Raw genomic sequence first — 19394 nt, forward strand, 5'->3', positions numbered from 1 at the left:
CGCGGGACAAGGGGGCCGAGCCGCCGCCACCGCCGCACTTCTCCGAGACTTTCCCAAGTCTGTCGGGTAAGTTCCGGAGCGCCGCGGGCATCCCGCCTTGGACCCGCGAACCCAGGACCCTTCCGACTGACGCCCCTGCCCCGCAGCCCCCCAGCCTCGCACGCTGCGCCTTCTTCCAGAAGCCTTCGTTGCTCTGGGAAGCCGCACGGGTGGGACTCCTGGATGGCAGCAGGACCCCCGGACAAGGGGGCCGCCAGCCAGGACGGCTCCAAGCTGTCGGTTTAGTAGGGGAGGCGGCTCTAGCTTCGGAGGGCAGAGTGCATTGACCCCTGACGCCCGGGGCGGGATGCTTGGGCTCGGTGGGTGCAAGGGCAAAGGGAGGACTCGCTCAACATTGCTGAGCAGGCGGAGCCCTGAGGAACTGAGAGGGCATCCAAGCAAACATGAAGCTGGCAAGGGGTTGGAGCCCATTGACCCTACGCTGTTTGAGAGGCCAGGAGAAATGCTCAAGGCGAGTCGCGGTTGGGCGTGGCTCCGATGCTAGGGTTGAGAATCCAGATGTGATTCTGGAAGCAGGAAGATGCTGCTAAGAGGTCCTGCACACGCCAGGGATTCTCCATGGGATGGTGCCCTCACCGCCTAAGCAGGGTGTACTGCACTGGGCCCTGTTTATACCAATGCCTCCTTAACCCCAAGGCTAAAGAATTTTTGCCTGCCCAGGGGTAGATCTAGGTGTTGAGAAGATGTAAAACTTACAGATCTGTTGAGCCGTCTGCAAGTGTGGGTTTATGAAGCTTAAAGTTCTGTATAACCAGGGTGAATCCTCTTTTGATCAACCATTTAGCACATGCAACTTAGCAGGTGGAAGGGACCCCAGGGACCTGCGGATGGCTCTGGCAGAAACAAGGAGATTCAAGAGTCCTTTTGTCCTTTGTCAGGAGAGGGCAATTCCTGATAGTTCTCTGAGGTTTCTGAGTTCTTCCTGAGATCGTCCAAAGAGCTGATCACACTTCTGGACTTCAAGGGTTGCCATAGGACTTACCTTCCTCTTCTCCTTTAGTCTCGGACTTTTGGAGTCAGCTGGATCCAGGTGGATCCAGTGACTAAAGTCAAAGCAGCACTTCCCAAGGAGTATGGAAGGAAATGATAGGGCAGCAGCTGGAGGATGCTGGGAAAGGTTGAGGTGGTGGGAGGTGACCAGCAAGTTGTTCTTGTGGAGATTCAGTGGGATTCGTGCAACTAGATGAAACCCTATACAGGGTGGATATGAGTTGGAACCGGCTTGAAAGCACTTAACAACAACAATAAGGGGGAGTTGAGAAATCCTAGTATAGCATTGTAGGATAAACATTGGACTACTAACCACATGGTTGGTGGTTCAAACCCACCAGATGCTCCTTGGAAACCCACCAGCTGATCCATGGTCACTATGAGTCAGAACTGTCTTGGCAATACTTAACAACAACAAGAAGGGAAAATTGAGGGCAAAGCAGGTTACCAGAGTGATGACTCTGGAAGCCATGGGACCATCAGAGGACTGGAGGAAGAGCAGACACCCTGGGAAGGGATAAACTGGAGGGGTGACAAGAGGGAGCACTTTAGTATAGGATAGCCGAGGGGACAGCAAGAAATTTGCCCCACCCTTCAGGAGCACTTAATTATTTTTGACCCGGTATGTGGGGGCTCTTTTTTGAAGCAACTAGAATATCAACTGTAATGGACACTGAGAAAGAGGAATAAACAAACAGAGAAGAAATAATTGAGGAGGGAAGAATTGAAGAAAGAATCGAGGAACAAGATGAAAATGGGATTATGCAAGAGAAGCCTGCACACGGGAAGAGACATATACAAGGGGTTTCTACACCGGGCTCTCTGGACCGATAGATAGATGGGTCTGGGGAAGAGCTGTGTATTGAGAGGGTTGTGGAGAGCTAAATATAAAAATTCTAGGAAACAAGGAGCCATTTCAGTACCAGGACTACTTTTCTTTAAAGGTTTTCAATACTAGGAGTGATGGGAAACTGGCATTTATTTACATGAGTGATGAGGGAGAGACTTCTGTAGAAATGCTGGAAACAAAAAGAGAGACCTGGGTTGTGCTTGAGGTAAAGGCAGTTCTTTGCAAAGAGTGATGGGAAGGGAGCCTCTTGCCGATGTAACACTTTGAAAACATGCTGAGGAAGACCCTGACACACTGGGTATGGGTATAAACAAGAATTACAGTGTGCTGCTGGGCAGGGCAGGAGAGATGTCTGCAGAAATGCACCAGAGAACAGTGAGTGAAAGGTTTCACCTGTGTCTGTGGCGTGAGACCACTCTGAGAACACACTGGCCGCCTCTGCCTTCCTAGGTTGATTACATCCGTCTTCCCAGGATTGCATTTTTCCTGAAATAGTTGACGCAAGAAACTACAATTCCAGAAATACTGGGCAGAATATCAGTCTGGGGAGTGATGACGCATGCCCCATGCTGGAAACGACTGGAAAACAAACACCCTGTTTGGGGAATTGTCTTAAAATATTTGGAATGAAGTAAGTTCTTCGTGGAGAATAATAGGTTTACAATCTCAATATTACAATTTCAAAAAGAGTTTGGAGAAAGATGGTGATGATGTTGGTTCCAACTCATAACGACCCTGCACAGGGTTTCTGAGCCTGGAAATCTTTATGGGAGTAGAAAACCTCATCTTTCTCCCGCGGTAGTTTCGAACTGCCGACCTTGAGGTCAGCAGTCTGACTCGTAACCACTACGCTACCAGAACGCCGCTATCTTTGAAAACAACAGAGGAGGAACTGCTGTCCTAGTATAGATGGGCGGCATTTGTCTGAAATCATTATTAGTTTATGTTTAGTGCTTTACAATTTACCAGCCCTTTGAAATGAAGTTATTGTGAAGATAGGCCAATTTGGAGAATGGTGAATGAAGTTCTTTTCATTAAGAAGTAATAAGAATTTACAATTTTTATTTTGCTGAGAATTAAGACAGATAACACTCTACTGGAATTAATGTGTGGGGGAAACCAACTTTATTGTGAACATGACTGCAGAAATAGAAGCTATATTAGCAGGCAAAAGGAGACTCTGTGTACAGAATCACGTAAGAGAGAAGGCATTGAGAACAGTAGATTGAAAAGAATTCTTGGTTTGGAGTTGGGGAATAATGGGAAGAGTGGGGCCTTTCAATTCCCTTCTAGGAATGATAAAGAGAAGAGGAGAGAATTTTGAACTAGTAGGGAAGATTTAAAAGTTAAAAAACAAAACAAAAACCCAGAGCAATGCTGCCTGTTGTTAGTGTTAAGTGCCATCAAGGTGGTTCCAAAGTCATCCGGATCCTGTATAGGGTTTCCAGGCAGCGGATGGTGAGTTTGAAACACTGACCTTTTGGTTAGCAGTCCAGTGCTTATCCTACAGCACCACACCAGGTAAACAACAATGCTGCTTAGCAGAAATGTAATGTAAACTACATATGTAATAAAAAAAAAATTTAGTAGCCACATTAAAAAGGTAAAAAGAAAGAGCTGAAATTAATTTTGATATATTTCATTTAACTCAGTATGTCTAAAATACTAGAATTTTGACATTAATCAGTCTAAAAAGTTGTTAATGAGGTATTTTATATTCTCCTTTCATACTAAGTCTTTGAAATCCAGTATTTTTCGCCTTTCACACATCTCAGTTTGTACTGACCACATTTCAAGTGGTCCAACGCTCCATGTAACTAGTGGCAACTATAGGCAAGATTACAGACCTAGAGAGTTGCAAGGACAGAGTCATGTAAAGGTGTTGGGGAAAAGAGCTTTGAATTTCAGTTAACTAGCCTAATGTAGTTTCTAGTGCTTCTGTTGTACCTCCTAGCTTGTTGCGTGGTACCGGAGGTCTTTAAAGCTTCTAAGTCAGCCATTTAAAAGCACTACAGTTGGTCTTTATTCTCCTGGAGAAGGAGAGGAAGGAGAGTGGCTAATTGCCTTCATGAACAACTGCCTCCTTTGCCATGAGACCACAAGAACTGGATGGTGCCCAACTACCATTGTTGAATATTTTAAACAAAGAGTCTGTTATAAAAATCTTGATCAAAAGGTGAGACGTGCATAACAGAGTCTTAAATCTTCATGGAATCCAAACTTTCTGGAGTCATTGAGGCTGGATGAATACCTGAAACTATTGCCATAAGATGATCTTTAAACCATAAACCAAAACTATCCTAAAGTCTTCTATAAGCCAAACAGTGGTGGTGGTGGTGGTCGTGTGCTGTCATGTCGGTTCCAACTCATAGGGACCCTGTCTAGGGTTTCTGAGGCTGTAAATCTTCACGAGAGCACCTGATGGATTCAAACAGCTGACTCTGCGGTTACCAATCTAACCTGTAACCCATTAACCACCAAGGCTCCTTACACATCATACAGTAATTTGGCTTAATAAGTAAAGAATGTCTGCCTTGAGCACGGTGCTCTTTTAAAGAACTATCTATAGGTTCGTGAGGAGAAGCAATTTCAAAAACGGAGATTTAGAATGCTTGCACACCTTGAAAAATGTAATCAATGCTGCTGAATTGTTCATGTCAAAATTACTAGATTGGCATATGGTTTGCTGTGTATATTTTCAGCGCCAACAAAATAAAATTAAATATTAAAGAAAACAAACAAACTGAATTTGGGAGGATAAGGGAGGCCCTCAATGTGTTATATACAATTGAGGGATGAGAGCAATAAACTCTAAATGACTGACACATGCCATTCTGGGATGGCAGAGATAATTCTCTTCTGTGGTGCCAATCTGTATCACAGATGACAAGTGAAGTGCATGCTGTCTACTGGGATTATGTGACGAACTGCCCAGTGAAGGAATGCAGAAGAAAACATTAAATTGGGGCTATCTAGAGCAGTGCTTTCATTCAAAGAGGGAAGAGTTGGATTGCCTGGAAACAAGAGTGAGGGATGGTAGACCTCCATGCATAGTTATTTGGCTGGATGACAAAAAAAGATTGATGTGAAAGAGGATGCTAGTATTGGACATGATGAAATAAAGACGTTTGTAGTTGGGGTAATGTAGAAGACAAGAGAATATGATGAGACAAATCTAGGAGACATCCTTGTAGTGAATTTGGTAATTTTTTGAATCGAGATGAGCAGTAAAAATGGAAGAACTGCAAGGAGACCAGGGAAACTGCTAGGAGCGTGGTGGCATTTGAATGTGATGGATTGGCCAAGTGGCAGCATCATTGGGCTCAAGCGTGACAACAATTGTGAGGTTGGCCCAGGACTGGGCAGTGTTTCGTTCTGTTGTGCAAAGTTGCTATGAGTCGGTACCGACTTGATGGCACCTAACAACAACATGCCCCTGATTATAGCTGAGGACATTTTAGATGACCATCTGTTAATTCCTGAACACTATCAACATGTGATATCTACTTATGAGTCTGTGACATGAAATCAACGACTTTGGTTATTGGAAACAGGAGGGAAGAGTTCTCCTGAAACCTTATAGGACTTTTGAGGAAGAGCATATAGGGAGAGTCATTGTTCTATTGACATTTGCAGAAAGGCTGATATTATATTAACTTAGTACAATTGATGGAACCTTTATGGAGGAGTTGGAGCATGTAGGTTCAAGCCTCCATCAACTTTATCACCCGTTACTGTGCCTCTCTTACGAACATAGTATGTCCAAGAAACTTTCGGAGTTTATACGATTAAAAACTTCATTTATAAACATGTGAAAACTGTATTTTAATAAAACTACCTTTCATTTGACGCACCTGAAAGCACTGCTCTGAGAGGCGTTCCTCGGCTTAGCAGACTGATAAGTGTCCAAGGGTTGGGAGTCCCTGATTGAGAACAACTTTACAGGGAGAGGTGGAAGGACGCCCTGAGATGCCTTGTGCCACACTGAAGTGAGCACTGGAGGGCTGGATGAAGAGCACATGACAATATGGAGGTAGGCCTGACCAGAGAAAAGTGATGTCCTTCTGTCCAGAGGGGTGGGCATGACTAGTCTGTACTGATAGTAGTGGGGAAGAGGTGCTGTTTGAATTAGGAGGTAGGAGGAACGTGATGCTATGAGGAAAATGCTGTGCACTGAGAGGAATGTTACAATAGGAAGTCAGAGGCAAGAATTCTTCCTTGGAAGTAATGAGAGAAAAAATTATTTGCTGTGGAACAATATGAATAAAGAAATTTATATTATTTGACTTCTGACTTCCGTGGAGGAGGGGGCTGGTGTCTTTCATCTCCTGTCCAGTGGCTACTAGGACCTTTGCTTCCAAAGGCCTCCTCGATGGAGTCTGAGAAGTCAGGCCCAAGCTGTAGCAGCACCCTGCAGGCAGGGGAGAGGAGACACAGCCCCTCCATGATGGCTGTCCTGCAAAAGTAGCTGGCCGTCAATATCACCCGGCTCAAGTGCCAACTGAAGTAGGCTCTGGTCAAAGGCATCAGCCAGCAGGGCCTCAAATCCCTGGCCAAGGGGGCTGGCTACCAGCAGCTTCAAATGAGTTTCCAAGAAAAAAAGGATAATCAAGCCCAGAAAGACATCCACTGTCATGGCCACCAAGAAACCCACTGGTGGAGTTAAGGAGAAAGGCCCCAAGAACCCTGGGAAGGCAAAGATGGACCCTCCCAACCCACATGAGGTGAAAAAGATGCCCAAGAAGCCAGCTGAGGTAAAGAAGGTTCCCCGAAAGCCAGATAAAGCCAAAGAAAAGGCACCCAAGAAAGACAGTGAGGCCAAGAAGTTACCCCCCGCAAGCCAAAGAAAGCTACAAAGGCCCTTCCCTGTGTTGTTGGCCTCAGTGGGAAGACAGCAGCCAAGCCCCTCTTCCAGCCATTGCTGAGCCCCCAGGAAAACAAACGTTGGGAGTATGAGTTCCAAAGCCAAGGCCGCCAAGGGCAAAACTGGTGCTTTCCCAGCAGCCAAGGCTAAGGCCCCTAAAGGGGCAGTTGCCCTGGGGGCTGGAAAGGAGTCAAAAACCAAAGCAACACCTCCACCCAAGACCAAGGGCAGCGGTGGGTCCATGACCGTCGCTGTGCATCGAGCCAAGAAGATGGGGGTCTCCAAGAACCCGACAAGGCGTGGGCTGCCTGCCAAGACTCCATTGTCTAAGGGAGTCGATTGGAAAGGCAAAAGCCAAGAGTTAAAGGCTGAGACTCACCTGGAGTTTTTATTATCCAACAAACCATCACTCTATTTAATCACTATTTGTCAATTAAAAATCTTTTTTCACCCATAAAAAAAAGAGAAATGAAGTACTGGCATTAGAAGTACAGGCCGTGATGAGAAAAGGAGAGTCTGCTGGGAGCAAACTGTTCCCATTCAGTGAAGAGCACACTGGGTCGGGGCAGCAACACACAGGCTCTTTGGGATGATGAAGAGATGTGAGGTGACTGCATTAGGTGTGATGGAGAAGATGTTTAGGTTTCCTATTGAAAATAGGGTCATGCTGAGAAAAAAAGTCAGGTGGGAGAAATATTGATCAGAAGAGAAGGGGTGGGGGGAGCAAAGTGGCCCATGTGGTTGCACTGAGGGCGATGGGAATAGACGGCAGGTTGTTCAGAGTCATGCGGTGATGTTCCCCCTGCCGTCAAGGGAGAGGAAGGGGTAGCATTTTAAAGAGTGACTTGAATCGTGTTTTGGAAAGCTTCTACTAGAGGCTACAGGAAACTACAGAGACTAGAGCTGTAATGAGAGCACATAATGGAAGAATGAGGACTTGGAGCAACAGGAGAGTATTTTGACCTGGGAGTAATGGGAGTGAGTTGTGGAGAAGATGGAAGTCTACATTGGGTGCACTAGACAGGGGTGTGGGTATACTGGAGGGAAGGGGGAGATGTATTGATCTGGGAGGAGAGAGAGGAGGCGCTTCCTGCTGGAATGAATGGTTCTTTAAATGACTCATAGATACTGCCAGTGTGTGGTGACGTGATGGCGGCAACATCACACCTGAGTGTTCTTAGCATCTTGTCAGTACAATTTAGGAGTCTGAAGTGGTGATCTTAGGTTGCTTCCAGCTTTACAAATCTGCTTTTATCTATAAGGATAAATTAAATGTTATTAATTAAATGTTCCTTTTTTTAAAAAAATAAAAGATATCCTTAGCAGGGTACTGGGATGGGGGGGGGGGGCAGTTCAGTACTTTCCAGTGCTGAGTTTGTGGTGCTGCTGAGGAGCAGGCTGTCTGGGATTTATTCATCGTGAGGCTATATGAGGGCCAGGCGGAAGGATTGAAGCAGCTTTGTCATCTGGGATTGGGGAGGGTTACCTGAGCAGTTTATGTACAGCCTTTACATAAATGAGAGAGAGAACGGTTTGATGAACGTGGGAGTAGAATTTGAACAGGCCAGAAAACTTGGGGGATCGATTGTGACTGGTGAAGAACGAGGCAGGGCCTGCGCAAGGAGTGGTAAAAAGAATTTATATTGTGGTATCCGTTCCACCTGGTAAAGATATTTGTGGTATGGTGACTTTAGACTTTAATCCCTTTTTAAATGAAATACTAAGAGTGAAGTGTAGCCTAGTGCCGAGGGAAGAGTGTGGGCTTGGCCAAGCATTCTCTTGGCTCTGTCCTTTGCTGTGTGACCAGCAGGAAAGTGCCCAGCCTTTGTAAAATAAAGGCAGTAATACTTCTCCTACATAGTTGTTTTAAGGTTCAAATGAAAAGATGCTTCTTGTTGCTAAGTTGGTTAGACTCATAGTGACTTTGCAGTTTAGCACATTAACCTGCAGCACCACACCAGAAGTCCTGAAGTCATAGTTCATAAGAAACTAACCTTTTTGTCACTGTACTAGAATTGGATTGGAAGCTTTCATAGGAATTTAGTTGGGAACGACCAGTTTACTAGGCAGGAATCCTGTGTACCGATTCAGACAGGTATCTAGGTGGAGTGGTGCTAGAGAATACTGTGTTCTGAGAACCGTCGTGGTGGAAAATGCCAGAGGAGGAACCCTAGCATGAATCCAGTGGGGAAGTTTCACATTTTGACTTGATTTTCTGCCTCTCTACAGTTCACTCACTCATGTTTGACACTGTAGATCTTGAGGCTGACAAGAACAACTCTGTCATGTTCCACCTGGGCCTATTGCATCTTCTGCCCCCTAACACTTCTCCAGCCTCTTTTTTCTCTCAACATTCTTACCCCCTCACACTAGCAAAGTCATTTAACTAAAGTAATGCATACCCAGGTGAATTAAGTGAATTTTTTAAAAATCCAAATGGATATCAAATGGAGAGGATTTAAGATTGTTGTTGTTAATTGCCATCGAGTCAGCTCTGACTCATAGAGATCCTGTCTAGGGTTTCCAAGGAGCAACTGGTGGTTTTGAACTGCTGACCTTGCAGTTAGCAGTTTAAGATGGTGTTACAATAAATAACTTCAGCTAGTGTGTATACATTATTTTGGATATGTAAGTTGTGGGAATGAGGTAAGAGGCCAAATTTCCCCAGAGCCATCTGTCCCTTCTTGAGACAGAATTGTATTTAGTTTGAACTCTTGGGGTTACCTGTGACAATTTTCAATGCTTTATTGTTGTTAAGTGTTGTGGAGTCTATTCCTCCTCAGCGCTAAATGAAACTAACATGGGGATTTGCTGATTCATGTGATGGTGATGTGCAGGAGTGGAGCCAGAGCTAAAGGTGGCTGCCTGTGTCTTAGCCTCATTCTCTCCCAAAAGAGCTTTGTTCATATGGAGAGAGAGAGTCAAGGGCGGTGGTGGTGGTGGTGGTGGTGATGTACCATGGAGTTGGTTCCGACTCATAGAGGCCCTGCATAAGGTTTCAGAGGCTGTAAATATTTACGGGAGCAGAAAGCCTCATCTTTTCTCCTGCGGAGCGGCTGGTAGTTTTGAACTAAGCCCAGTAAACAGTGGTAGTTCCATGGTAGAATTCTTGCCCTACCTGTGGGAAACCCAGATTGTTTTCAGTCAGTGCAGCTCCTGTGCAGTCACCCCCTGTCTATCTGCGGAGGCTTGTGTGTGATACTGAACTGGTTTCAATAGCTCTTCCAGACTAAGATAGACTAGGAAGATCGCCTGGCAATCAGCTTCTGAAAACCAGTCAGTGACAACCACAACAGCCTAAGCCCCATCTGATGGTGGAGACTGGACAGTATTTTGTTCTGGTGTACACAGAGTCACCATGAATGGGGAGCCAACTCCAGGGCAGCTGTTAACAAGGACTCAGCATTAGCTGTTCTCAGTGTTCACATCCCAGATTAGAGTTTCAGTGACGTCACTAGTAAGTAAGATCTTTGGGAAGTGGGGAATTTAGGGGATTAACCAGGAATTGAGGGTGTTGTGATAGGTAAGGAAGTGGAACTCTGGAGAAAATTCTGTGAGCAGGAAGGTAAAGAGATGAAGATAGGTGATAGGCAAGCGGTGTCGGTTCCCCAGGGATGCTGCTGCATTGCTGTAGGATCCCCATGCAGCGAAGAGTGCTCCTAAGCGGTGAAGGAGACATTTGAAAATGAGAAGATAGAGAAAATTGTCATTAAAACAAAATTTTCCCATAGTTTGGCAATATTGTTCTTAAAATGAGAAAATGCATCTCTAAATAAAAAGAACACTGCGTGATAACGGTTATATTGCATAAACAAATCCTGATAGGGAAAATGGGAGAAAGTTCTGTTGGGAATTTTGTTTGGGGAACTTGTGGGAGAAATTACCTGCTAAAGAACCAAGATTGGAGAGTGAAGCCTCTCCTAGGGGAATAAGAGTCTTCTCTGAGGATGTTGGGGGAGATTCATGATTAGGAAAGATTAGGAAAGTGATTAAGGGAGAGCTCTCTGCTGGTAAGTGAAAACGATGAGGTCTAAACTTGGATATGATAGGAAGGTTATTTATCTAATGAGACATCTGGGAAGGGGACTTTTACTTCAAGTGAGAAGGGAGGAGAGAGATTTTACTGGAAAAGTTAGGAAGAAGAGCATTGATGGAGATTTAGGAGACCAAGATTCTGGACATGGCTCTGTCCCTAGTTGTGAGGCTTGGAGAAATCAGTTAATAATTCTAACACTCAGTTGTTTTTTCTCAATTTGAAAATAAGGTTACTAGTACTATTATTAAGGAGCTCTGGTAGCATAGTGGTTACGAATCGGGCTGCAAACCTCAGGGACAGCAGTTCGAAACTACCAGCTGTTCCATAGGAGAAAGATGAGGCTTTCTGCTCTCGTAAAGATTTACAGCCTCAGAAACCCTGTACAGGGTCGCTATGAGTAGGTACCAACTCCACGGCACATCACAACAACAACAATACTATTATTACTGATAAGAGATCTACCCTACTTGAGTGAGTTAATTGAAGATTAAGAAAATCAATGTGAAGGTGGTTTGTAAAGTTAAAGGTCATACAAAGGTGTTTCAGACTCACCAGCTGCTTCTCAGAAACTCTATATAGGGTTGCCGTGGGTCAGAACCGACTTAATAGCTCTTAACAACAACAACAACAATGTTGTTATATGGTGAAAGGAACTTTCAGGAGCTTTGGAACTTGTCCTGACAGCAGGAAGGGGCAGGGGGGGGGAATTCTTCAGTTGATTTGGAGTAAAGAATGCTGAAAGTAATGCGAAGTGTGGAGAGAGAGCATGAAGATGGATTGTCTTTACTGCACGTAAACTGATATGAATGGATGCTCCCATAACAAGAACATAGACTTCATGGGGGTGAGTAAAAGCGGACAAACCATGGGAACCTGGACTGTCTCTAGAAAGAAGAAAAGAAACAATTCTCTATTTGAGCCTGGTGGTGAAATGAGGACTTTGAAATGGGAGTGGTGGCCAATTTTAGCCCAGGTTTGAGGGATGATCTAGGTTTCTGCCCCCACCCAGACTGGTACTGGATTAAGGGGCAAGAATGGAGCTGGCAGAATCAGAAGGATCTTATCTAAGACTGTCAGGGGAAAAGCTTGAAGGTGGTAGCTTTTAAAGTAGAGTGAGAAGTAGGAACTAAGTGTAAAGAGGAGGGGGAGGACTGCTTTTCCGTGAATAACGTAGTTGTGAAGTGTTGACTCATAGCAATCTTGTATAGATTGTCCAAGGAGCTTCTGATGGGTTTGAAATGCCAACCTTGTGGTTAGCAGTCCAGTGAAACTCCTCGATAGATAATAAAAACTATTTATTTTGTCACAGTTAATAACTTTTCTTATGAGCCATATAAGGGCAGGAGCTACAATAACTGGATGAATGAGTGGTTTCATGAGGTCTCCATGAGGAGATGGGAGCAGTAACGTCGTTCACCATAGTCCCTCATCCTTGGTGGCTGTAGGGTGAACTCCCTATTTAGATACTCCAGGGCTGGTACTGTTTAATCTTCCTATTACAGAACACCTATTGTGGAGTCTTTGGCCCGGGATTTCATCCCCAGCCTGACCTGACCCTTTCTCAAGATGGGACTTCTTTGTGTTTCTTGGGCTGCTTTTCTACCTGTCATGCCACAAGGCCAGCTAGGAAAGGCCCATGAAGGCCATGCTTTGGTGCCAGAGTGCTGCCCTCTAGAGGTTACTAGTATCCCTAGCATGCATTCTGCAAGGACTTAGGTTGTTGTTGTTGTTAAGTGCCGTCGAGTCGGTTCTGACCCATAGCGACCCTGTACAGGGTTTTCGAGGGTGTTAATCATCTTTCTCCCGCGGAGCGGCTGGTAGTTTCGAACCGCTGACCTTAAGGTTCGCAGCCCGATTCGTAACCACTACTTGGGTATTATTTCAAACCTGTGACTTTTAGTTCTCAGGACAATGGTATACACTAGGAGGACTCCCATATTTCCTAAAACCCAACCATCCCACTTGAATCTCCTTACCCGCTTCCCACCAGAGATCATACACTCCCTCCACAGGCTCCCCCAGACAGAACCCAGTCGAAACTTGGCATGTTCTTATCAATGATGTCATCTTCTTTCTACCTGTTCTGTGTACCTACCTGGCACTGTTAAATCATTTCAATTTTTAAGTCTTCACTTTTATTTTGCTGAAATTATTCTCATCAGAATCATTTTCCAAGTAAAGTTTTAATGGAGTCTTATTTTATTGGTCATGATTTTTTGTTCTGATTAACCAACTATAAGTTTTGCAGTTGGAAATTTACATTTATGGACATTATTAATCTAGTCCAATGATTCTAAATCAAATTTTACAGATACACAATTTATCAAAAAGGTTCTCTATCAATTTTTGTTGTTGTTGTTCCATGCTGTGGAGTTGGTTCTGGCTCATAGCGACCCTGTATAGGGTTTCCAAGGAGTCCTGGTTTGGCGCTGAGTTAGTGCACTGGACTGCAAAGTCGGTTTGAACTGCATGGTTGCAGTTCAAGCTCACCAGCTGCTGCTTCTTGGAAATCCTACACAGGGTCGCTATGGGTCAGAACAGACCCGATGGCACTTAACAACAAAAACACCACCACCAAGGAACAACTGGTGGGGCTGAATTGCTGCTCTTGTGGTTAGCAGACCAGTGTTCATCCTACAGCGCCATACCAGGACTCCATACATATTTTGCTATGTGCAATTTTTGCTTTAGTTAATTTGTCATAAATATTCATTGTAAATTAGATAATATAAAATAGTTTACATTTATTTCTTAGCTAATTTGTGAAAAAAAGTAAGCAGTCCTCAGTTATTTCAGGATTATTGTTAAGTGCCATCAAGTCAGTTCTGACTCAGAACAACCTTGTATAGGTTTTCCAAGGTGGGTGTGAAACACCGACCTTGTGGTTAGCAGTTCAGTACTTACCGTATAGTGTCACACCAGGACTGTATTAATGAGAGAATGAGGGGATATGTTTTTTGCTATGTAGTTTTTTTTCATCACTTGGGGGGTGTTCTAAAGTCCCCTTTTGCTGATAAAGCAAAGAGCCAATGCTGTTGGATACCATCAACTTGTTGCTGATTCATGGCGACTCTGTGTACGGAAGGAAACGCTCTTATCCTCATAGTAGTTGATGCTTGAGCCTATGGTTGGCAGCCACTGTATCAGTCGTCTGTCTTGTGAGGGTCTTCCACGTTTTGCTGAAAGCGAATAGGGCTAAAATAGTGCTCCACGTTCACCAATATTTTGGGGAAAGATGTTTGAGGGGGCTTCTTGACCTTTCTTTTCCCTGATTTTCAGCCCGGTCAAAGTTTCTGACTCTCCTTTTACTGCTTCTGCTACTCTTCTGCCCCACTTTCTCTCGCTCAGTTCCTTTCTGCCTATAGTTGAGCCCACTTCTTATCCTTTTTCAGGTCCCACTTAGCAGGCTGAGACTATAGCTCTATTAGGTTGCTTTTTTCTATTGCCCCATCCCCATCTTTTTCTGAGAGTTGCTTATCAGTGTTCCTAATGTTGTGCTTACAAAAGCTCAGAGAAGAAACTCTTGTCCCTGCCACTAGGCTCCCTGAGGGTCAGGGACTGAGAGAGGCTGTGAAAGTGCTGGGGTAGGGCTCTCACAGCAGCACAAAAGGGCCCTATTCTGGGGGTGCAATCGGCTATCTGCTGGGAGGATAGGGTAGATGACGTGAACGCAGAACCTGGGAGCTGCATTTCAATCACCATCGCATTAGATTTATTGGACACTCATCACATTAGATTTATTGGACACTCCCTGCGTGCTTACATCTGTAATAAATGGTTTCATGCTTCAAGCTCAAAAACCCGGTTTCTACCTTTTTACAAGTGGTTTTAGAACATTATAATATTGAACTGAATTTTTATAAGCTTTTGCTATTATATCATCATTTACTACCAAAACTGTGGTATCAAAATGAAAGTTAAAAGATTTAATAATGCTTCAGGGACAGTCCCTCAATTCTTTCAGGATCAGCTCCTGTCGGTTTCTGCTGCTGGTCAGCTCGTGTCCAGTGAGAGAGGCCAGAGGTGGGAGGTAGGACTCCTGGAGAGAACATCTGTGGTTGGGCACCAGAGCTGGGGAGGGAGGGAGGGACAGACTGAGGAGAATATTTTCAGAGAGATTTGGAAAAGGAAAGGGCAGAGACAGAAATAAATAGCAGGTGTTTGGGAATAATTTCTTTCATTTAGTTAATAAATAACAAGGGGCTTCAAAAAGTTCATGAAAAATGAAGTTAAAAGATAATGGAATTTTCCGTGAACTTGTTAAAGCCCCCTTATATAGAGTGAGTGCCTGCTCTATGCAGACACTTCTCTAGATGCTTAATGGAACCACAGCAGTGCCCAGTACGTACTAACAGTCCCTGCCCTCATGGAAGAGGAGCCCTGGTGTCATGGCGGTTAAACCGTTTGACCACTAACCAGTATATTGGTGTTTGAATTCAGCAGCTGCTCTGTGGGAGAAAGATTTGGCAGTCTGCTTCCATAAAGATTTGTAGCCTTGGAAACCCTAAGAGAGCAGTCCTACTGTCCTTTGGGGTTGTTATGAATAGAAATCAACTCAACAGCACAAGGTTTCACTGTCATGGAGACGGTTCAGTGGTAGAATTCTTCCCTTCCACGCAGGAGCCTGGCTTTGACTCTAGGCCGATGCACCCCATACACAGGCTGCTAAACAGGTTTCATTAGTTTTCAGATTATGACAGATGAGGGAGAAAGGCCTAGTAATCTGTTTCTGAAAATCAACCTGTGAAAATCTTATGGATTACAGCTGTCTGATCTCCCCGCCACACCATTGGGGATGCCACACAACAACAGCTAAAACAACGCTCACGGAGCTTATGTTCTAACAGGAAGAGACAGCCAAGAAAGTCAAGTAGTCAAGTTGGTAGAGTATTGAGGGCTTTTATTTTTTAAAAGGATGATCCTGCAGGGTCTCACTGATGAAGACCTGGAGCTGCTGGTAAGGAATAAGTTCGTGCAAAAACCTTGGGAAAGAGTATTCCAAACAGGGAAGAAAAATAAAGAACATTCCTACTTCTGTGAAAGTCAGTAAGCCAGGTGTGAGGTATGGGGGACTTGTAGGAGGTGAGTAGAGTTCGATTCTGGGTGTGTTCTGAAGGTAACACTAAGGTTTGCTGCTGGATTGGATGTAGATTGTGAGATAGGATTTGACCCACAGGGAGGATGTTGTTGTCATTAAATGCAATGGGAGAAACATAGTGGGGGTGGGGGAATAACTGGTTTGGGGGCAAAAATCAGGAGCCCAGTTTGGGACATAGTAAAATTGAGTTCTGTGGACGTGAAAAATTCCACGGGTGTGAATCACACAGAAGACAAAAAGGACTTGGCTAGGAAGAAAAGCACTGACGATTGGGGAGCTGATTACGAGGGGTGCATTGTAGACTGTTTATCTATAGACAGTGGATGAAGCTGGGCGTTAGCGAAGCTTGGACAAGCTTTTGAAGAGAGCACAAAGGCCCTTGGGCTGGTAGAGCGCACATGAATGGGAATAGCATGAGCAGGCTGGGTGAGGCTGTGCAGGGGCTGCCGCATGGGCTTTGAGAGGTTAGATAAAGAGTGAAACGCTACAGGATGGGGGTGGCGGGGGTGTAAAGTCGACTTGTCATGTGGGAGCTGACTTGAGATGGAGCTGGAGAGCTGGACATGGGCTGGGGGTTTAGGCCTCTAAGGAAAATGTCAGAGTGATGAGGAAAAGAGCTGGTGTGGACTGTGTCAGGGAGGGGACGGGACAGCTTGCGGAATGGGCCAGCGCTGCAAGTAAGAGTCCATGAGATCTTGTTGGCATACAGACCGACACGACAGGGAGTATCAGGAGAATGTGGCAGGTAAACTCTATCAAAAGCCGTTCCATCCACACACACGTTCTCACCTGTGACATGTCTTGCAGCTCCATGGAGCACTTTGATTTCACTGAGTTCGCCTCTCCACATGAGAGTGCTTGTACAAACACATGTTAGGGGACAGGCATGGGTGGATCCATTTCTACAGATGTCTCCTTCCACATGGAGCTATTATTACTGAGGAGTTGATTTCACTGCTTAGTGGTCCTTTGGGCGGAAATCAAGGGAATCCCTAAAACGCAAACACTGAAAATGGTTGTAAATTTGTAGTTCTGACAAAAATGTCAGTGAATAAGACTAAGCTAATAGTTGAATTAAAATATTGAATTATGTCGATTATATGCCTTTGATTGCAAACAATTAGTAATTACTAAAGTACTCTATACTCTCTTCCGTTTTATATACAAAGGCTAGAGGGGCTTGGACTTCATTTGCTTGTCCCCTTCTCCTGTTTGCCATTAGCCCTCCCAGCTGACACTGAGCTCCAAGCTTCAGGACTCTGAACTAGAACCCAGAGCAGCTATTTGCATTGTCCATGCTACCTGGACTAGTGGGTTTGAACTGCCAACCTCATCAATAACGTACAGTGCTTATCCTACAGTACCACACCAGATCTCCAAAAGGCTAGGTGGGAAAAAAGATGCCATTATAAAATTAGGGATGAAGATAAGGACTGGAAGGGGGCGGGGACCAAGGGGCTCAGTAGTTGGAAGAAGACTCTGGCCACCATTTTGGGCTGGGTGTTTGGGAGAAGTGGGAAAGGTGATGAGCAGACTTTGTAGACTCTGATGGTGTTTCTTGGACCTGGATGTGGTGGGAGGGGGTGGGGTGAGTGATCAGCTGAAGTTGAAGGCTCCCTCTGGAAGTGTTCTTAGGAACTAGTGGAGTGGGAGGAGAGTAACACGTTGGTGGAAGACAGGACAGAACAGAGAGCCACGAAGGACTGCAGGCTGGCAGACCTCCTTCCCTCCAGTGTCCCAGCCCACACCAGACCCAGGCTTCCTGGCTGAGTCTACAGGGTGCAGTGAGAGGAACAGCCAGGAATTGGGGATTGGAGGAAGTAGGAAGAGGGTAGGGAGAGTGAAGTCCGGGTGGGTTTCCTCTGATCTGATGCCTGTTTGTTGCCTCCCCATTTTGCGGTAGTGAAATCTGTGCTGTGTTTCTTCCCGTCTCTCTGTCTTCCCTGAACCTCTTCCCACACCCTGGACGGTCCACCCTCTGGGACCCTGTTCATCCAACAGCAGAGGGGAAGGCTTACAGCTCAGACGAGGAGAAGCTGGAGGCCCCTGTGGGCGACCTGGCAGGCAGCGAACAGGAAGAGGAGGGCTCAGGTGCTGACAGTGAGGACGACAGTTTCCTGGATGGTGCGGCAAGTGGCCCCGGGACGCTCCTGGGACCAAAACCGAAGTTGAAGGAGGGTTTGGGAACTGGTGCTGAGGAGGCTGCACCGGTGACGCCAGGGGCCACGGCACCTGGGGGCAAGAGCCGGCGGCGCCGCACAGCTTTCACCAGTGAGCAGCTCCTGGAACTGGAGAAGGAGTTTCACTGCAAGAAGTATCTCTCGCTGACTGAGCGCTCACAGATCGCCCATGCCCTTAAGCTCAGCGAGGTGCAGGTCAAGATCTGGTTCCAGAACCGGCGTGCCAAGTGGAAGCGCATCAAAGCCGGCAACATCAGCAGCCGCTCTGGGGAGCCCGTGCGGAACCCCAAGATCGTGGTGCCCATCCCTGTGCATGTCAACAGGTTTGCTGTGCGTAGCCAGCACCAGCAGATGGAGCAGGGGGCCCGGCCCTGACACCCTCGCCTTGGGGGGTACAGCTGGGACTGCTCCCGGTACCAAGTCCCTTGGACCCTACGAAGGTTAGAGGGGCTTGAACTTCGATAGTTGTTGGGACTGATGTGGACCACAGGGAGGGGTGGGATCAAATACTCCTGGCCAGTAGGCTCCTACTGATGCCCTGGATAGCCTTGGATAGGGGTGGGAGAACCATCGGGTGATGCCGGCTCCTTATTTATTTTGTAAAATTTGTATATACCAAACACTGTTTGTCTGCCCCGTGAGAGGGGCTGGGGAGTTGTTTCCTCAACCTCAGCCATCCTATCTCTACAACACTAGGACATGGGAATGAAGAAACGTAACTGCCACTGGATTCTGCAGACACGCCAATCCTTACATCCTCACCCTCGTTAACTACCTCCATTGCTGCCCCTTGTCCACACCTCCTCCTGCCCACTGCAGCCTCCCTTGATGCCTCATGGCTCCAAGTGGGGTACTGCTTCCCCTCCCACAGCCACTGTGGTGGGCAGCGGGTCTATGTTCTGTGTACTGAGGGAAGAGGTGCATCTGCTTCCAAAAGCTGTTGGGGTCTGTCCAGGTCTGTGTAACTTGGAAGAGGCTATCAGAGGTTGGGGCAGGGTGGGGGCTTGTCCATGTCTACCTGTGAACTCACTAATAAATTATTTTCCATGTAAAGGACATGACCGCTGCGTCCATTTCTGTCGCCTGTTTCCATTTCCAGTTGTCTACTCTGATGGCATGACCCATGATCTCTTTCACCTGTCACATCATGGAAGAAGGTTGGTACACCCAAAACCAAACTAGAGATTCAGAGGGCCTATACTGTGGGGGACTGGAGTTGAAATTGTGACAGGAATGTTAAGGACCAATATGAATGGGGCAAGTAAACTGGGCTGGAGGCTTCAGGGGCACTTGTAAGCAGCCGTGCACTGAGGGAA

At 45.9% G+C, this 19394-nt stretch overlaps 1 protein-coding gene and 1 pseudogene across 1 annotated transcript; both read left to right on the forward strand.

The window, feature by feature from the left end:
* The first annotated feature begins 5927 nt into the window (after nucleotides 1-5927).
* On the forward strand, nucleotides 5928-6825 carry LOC102811071 (annotated as a pseudogene).
* Nucleotides 6826-6852: 27 nt separating this feature from the next.
* On the forward strand, nucleotides 6853-18453 carry GBX1 (gastrulation brain homeobox 1). Its single transcript, XM_006873706.1, has 2 exons — nucleotides 6853-7063; nucleotides 17900-18453. Exons 1-2 carry the CDS (start codon nucleotides 6853-6855, stop codon nucleotides 18451-18453), a joined length of 765 nt encoding a protein of 254 aa, XP_006873768.1.
* Nucleotides 18454-19394: the final 941 nt, after the last annotated feature.

The sequence above is a fragment of the Chrysochloris asiatica genome, unplaced genomic scaffold (genome assembly GCF_000296735.1).
Source record: "Chrysochloris asiatica unplaced genomic scaffold, ChrAsi1.0 scaffold00249, whole genome shotgun sequence".
NCBI lineage: Eukaryota > Metazoa > Chordata > Mammalia > Afrosoricida > Chrysochloridae > Chrysochloris > Chrysochloris asiatica.

What these genes read in the sequence shown, in the direction of transcription:
- GBX1 (XM_006873706.1), top strand. Translation starts at nt 6,853, where the DNA reads ATGAGTTCCAAAGCCAAGGCCGCCAAGGGCAAAACTGGTGCTTTCCCA. An exon ending in CTCCAAGAACCCGACAAGGC is followed by an intron (nt 7,064 to 17,899) that starts GTGGGCTGCCTG and finishes TTCATCCAACAG; the next exon opens with CAGAGGGGAAGGCTTACAGC.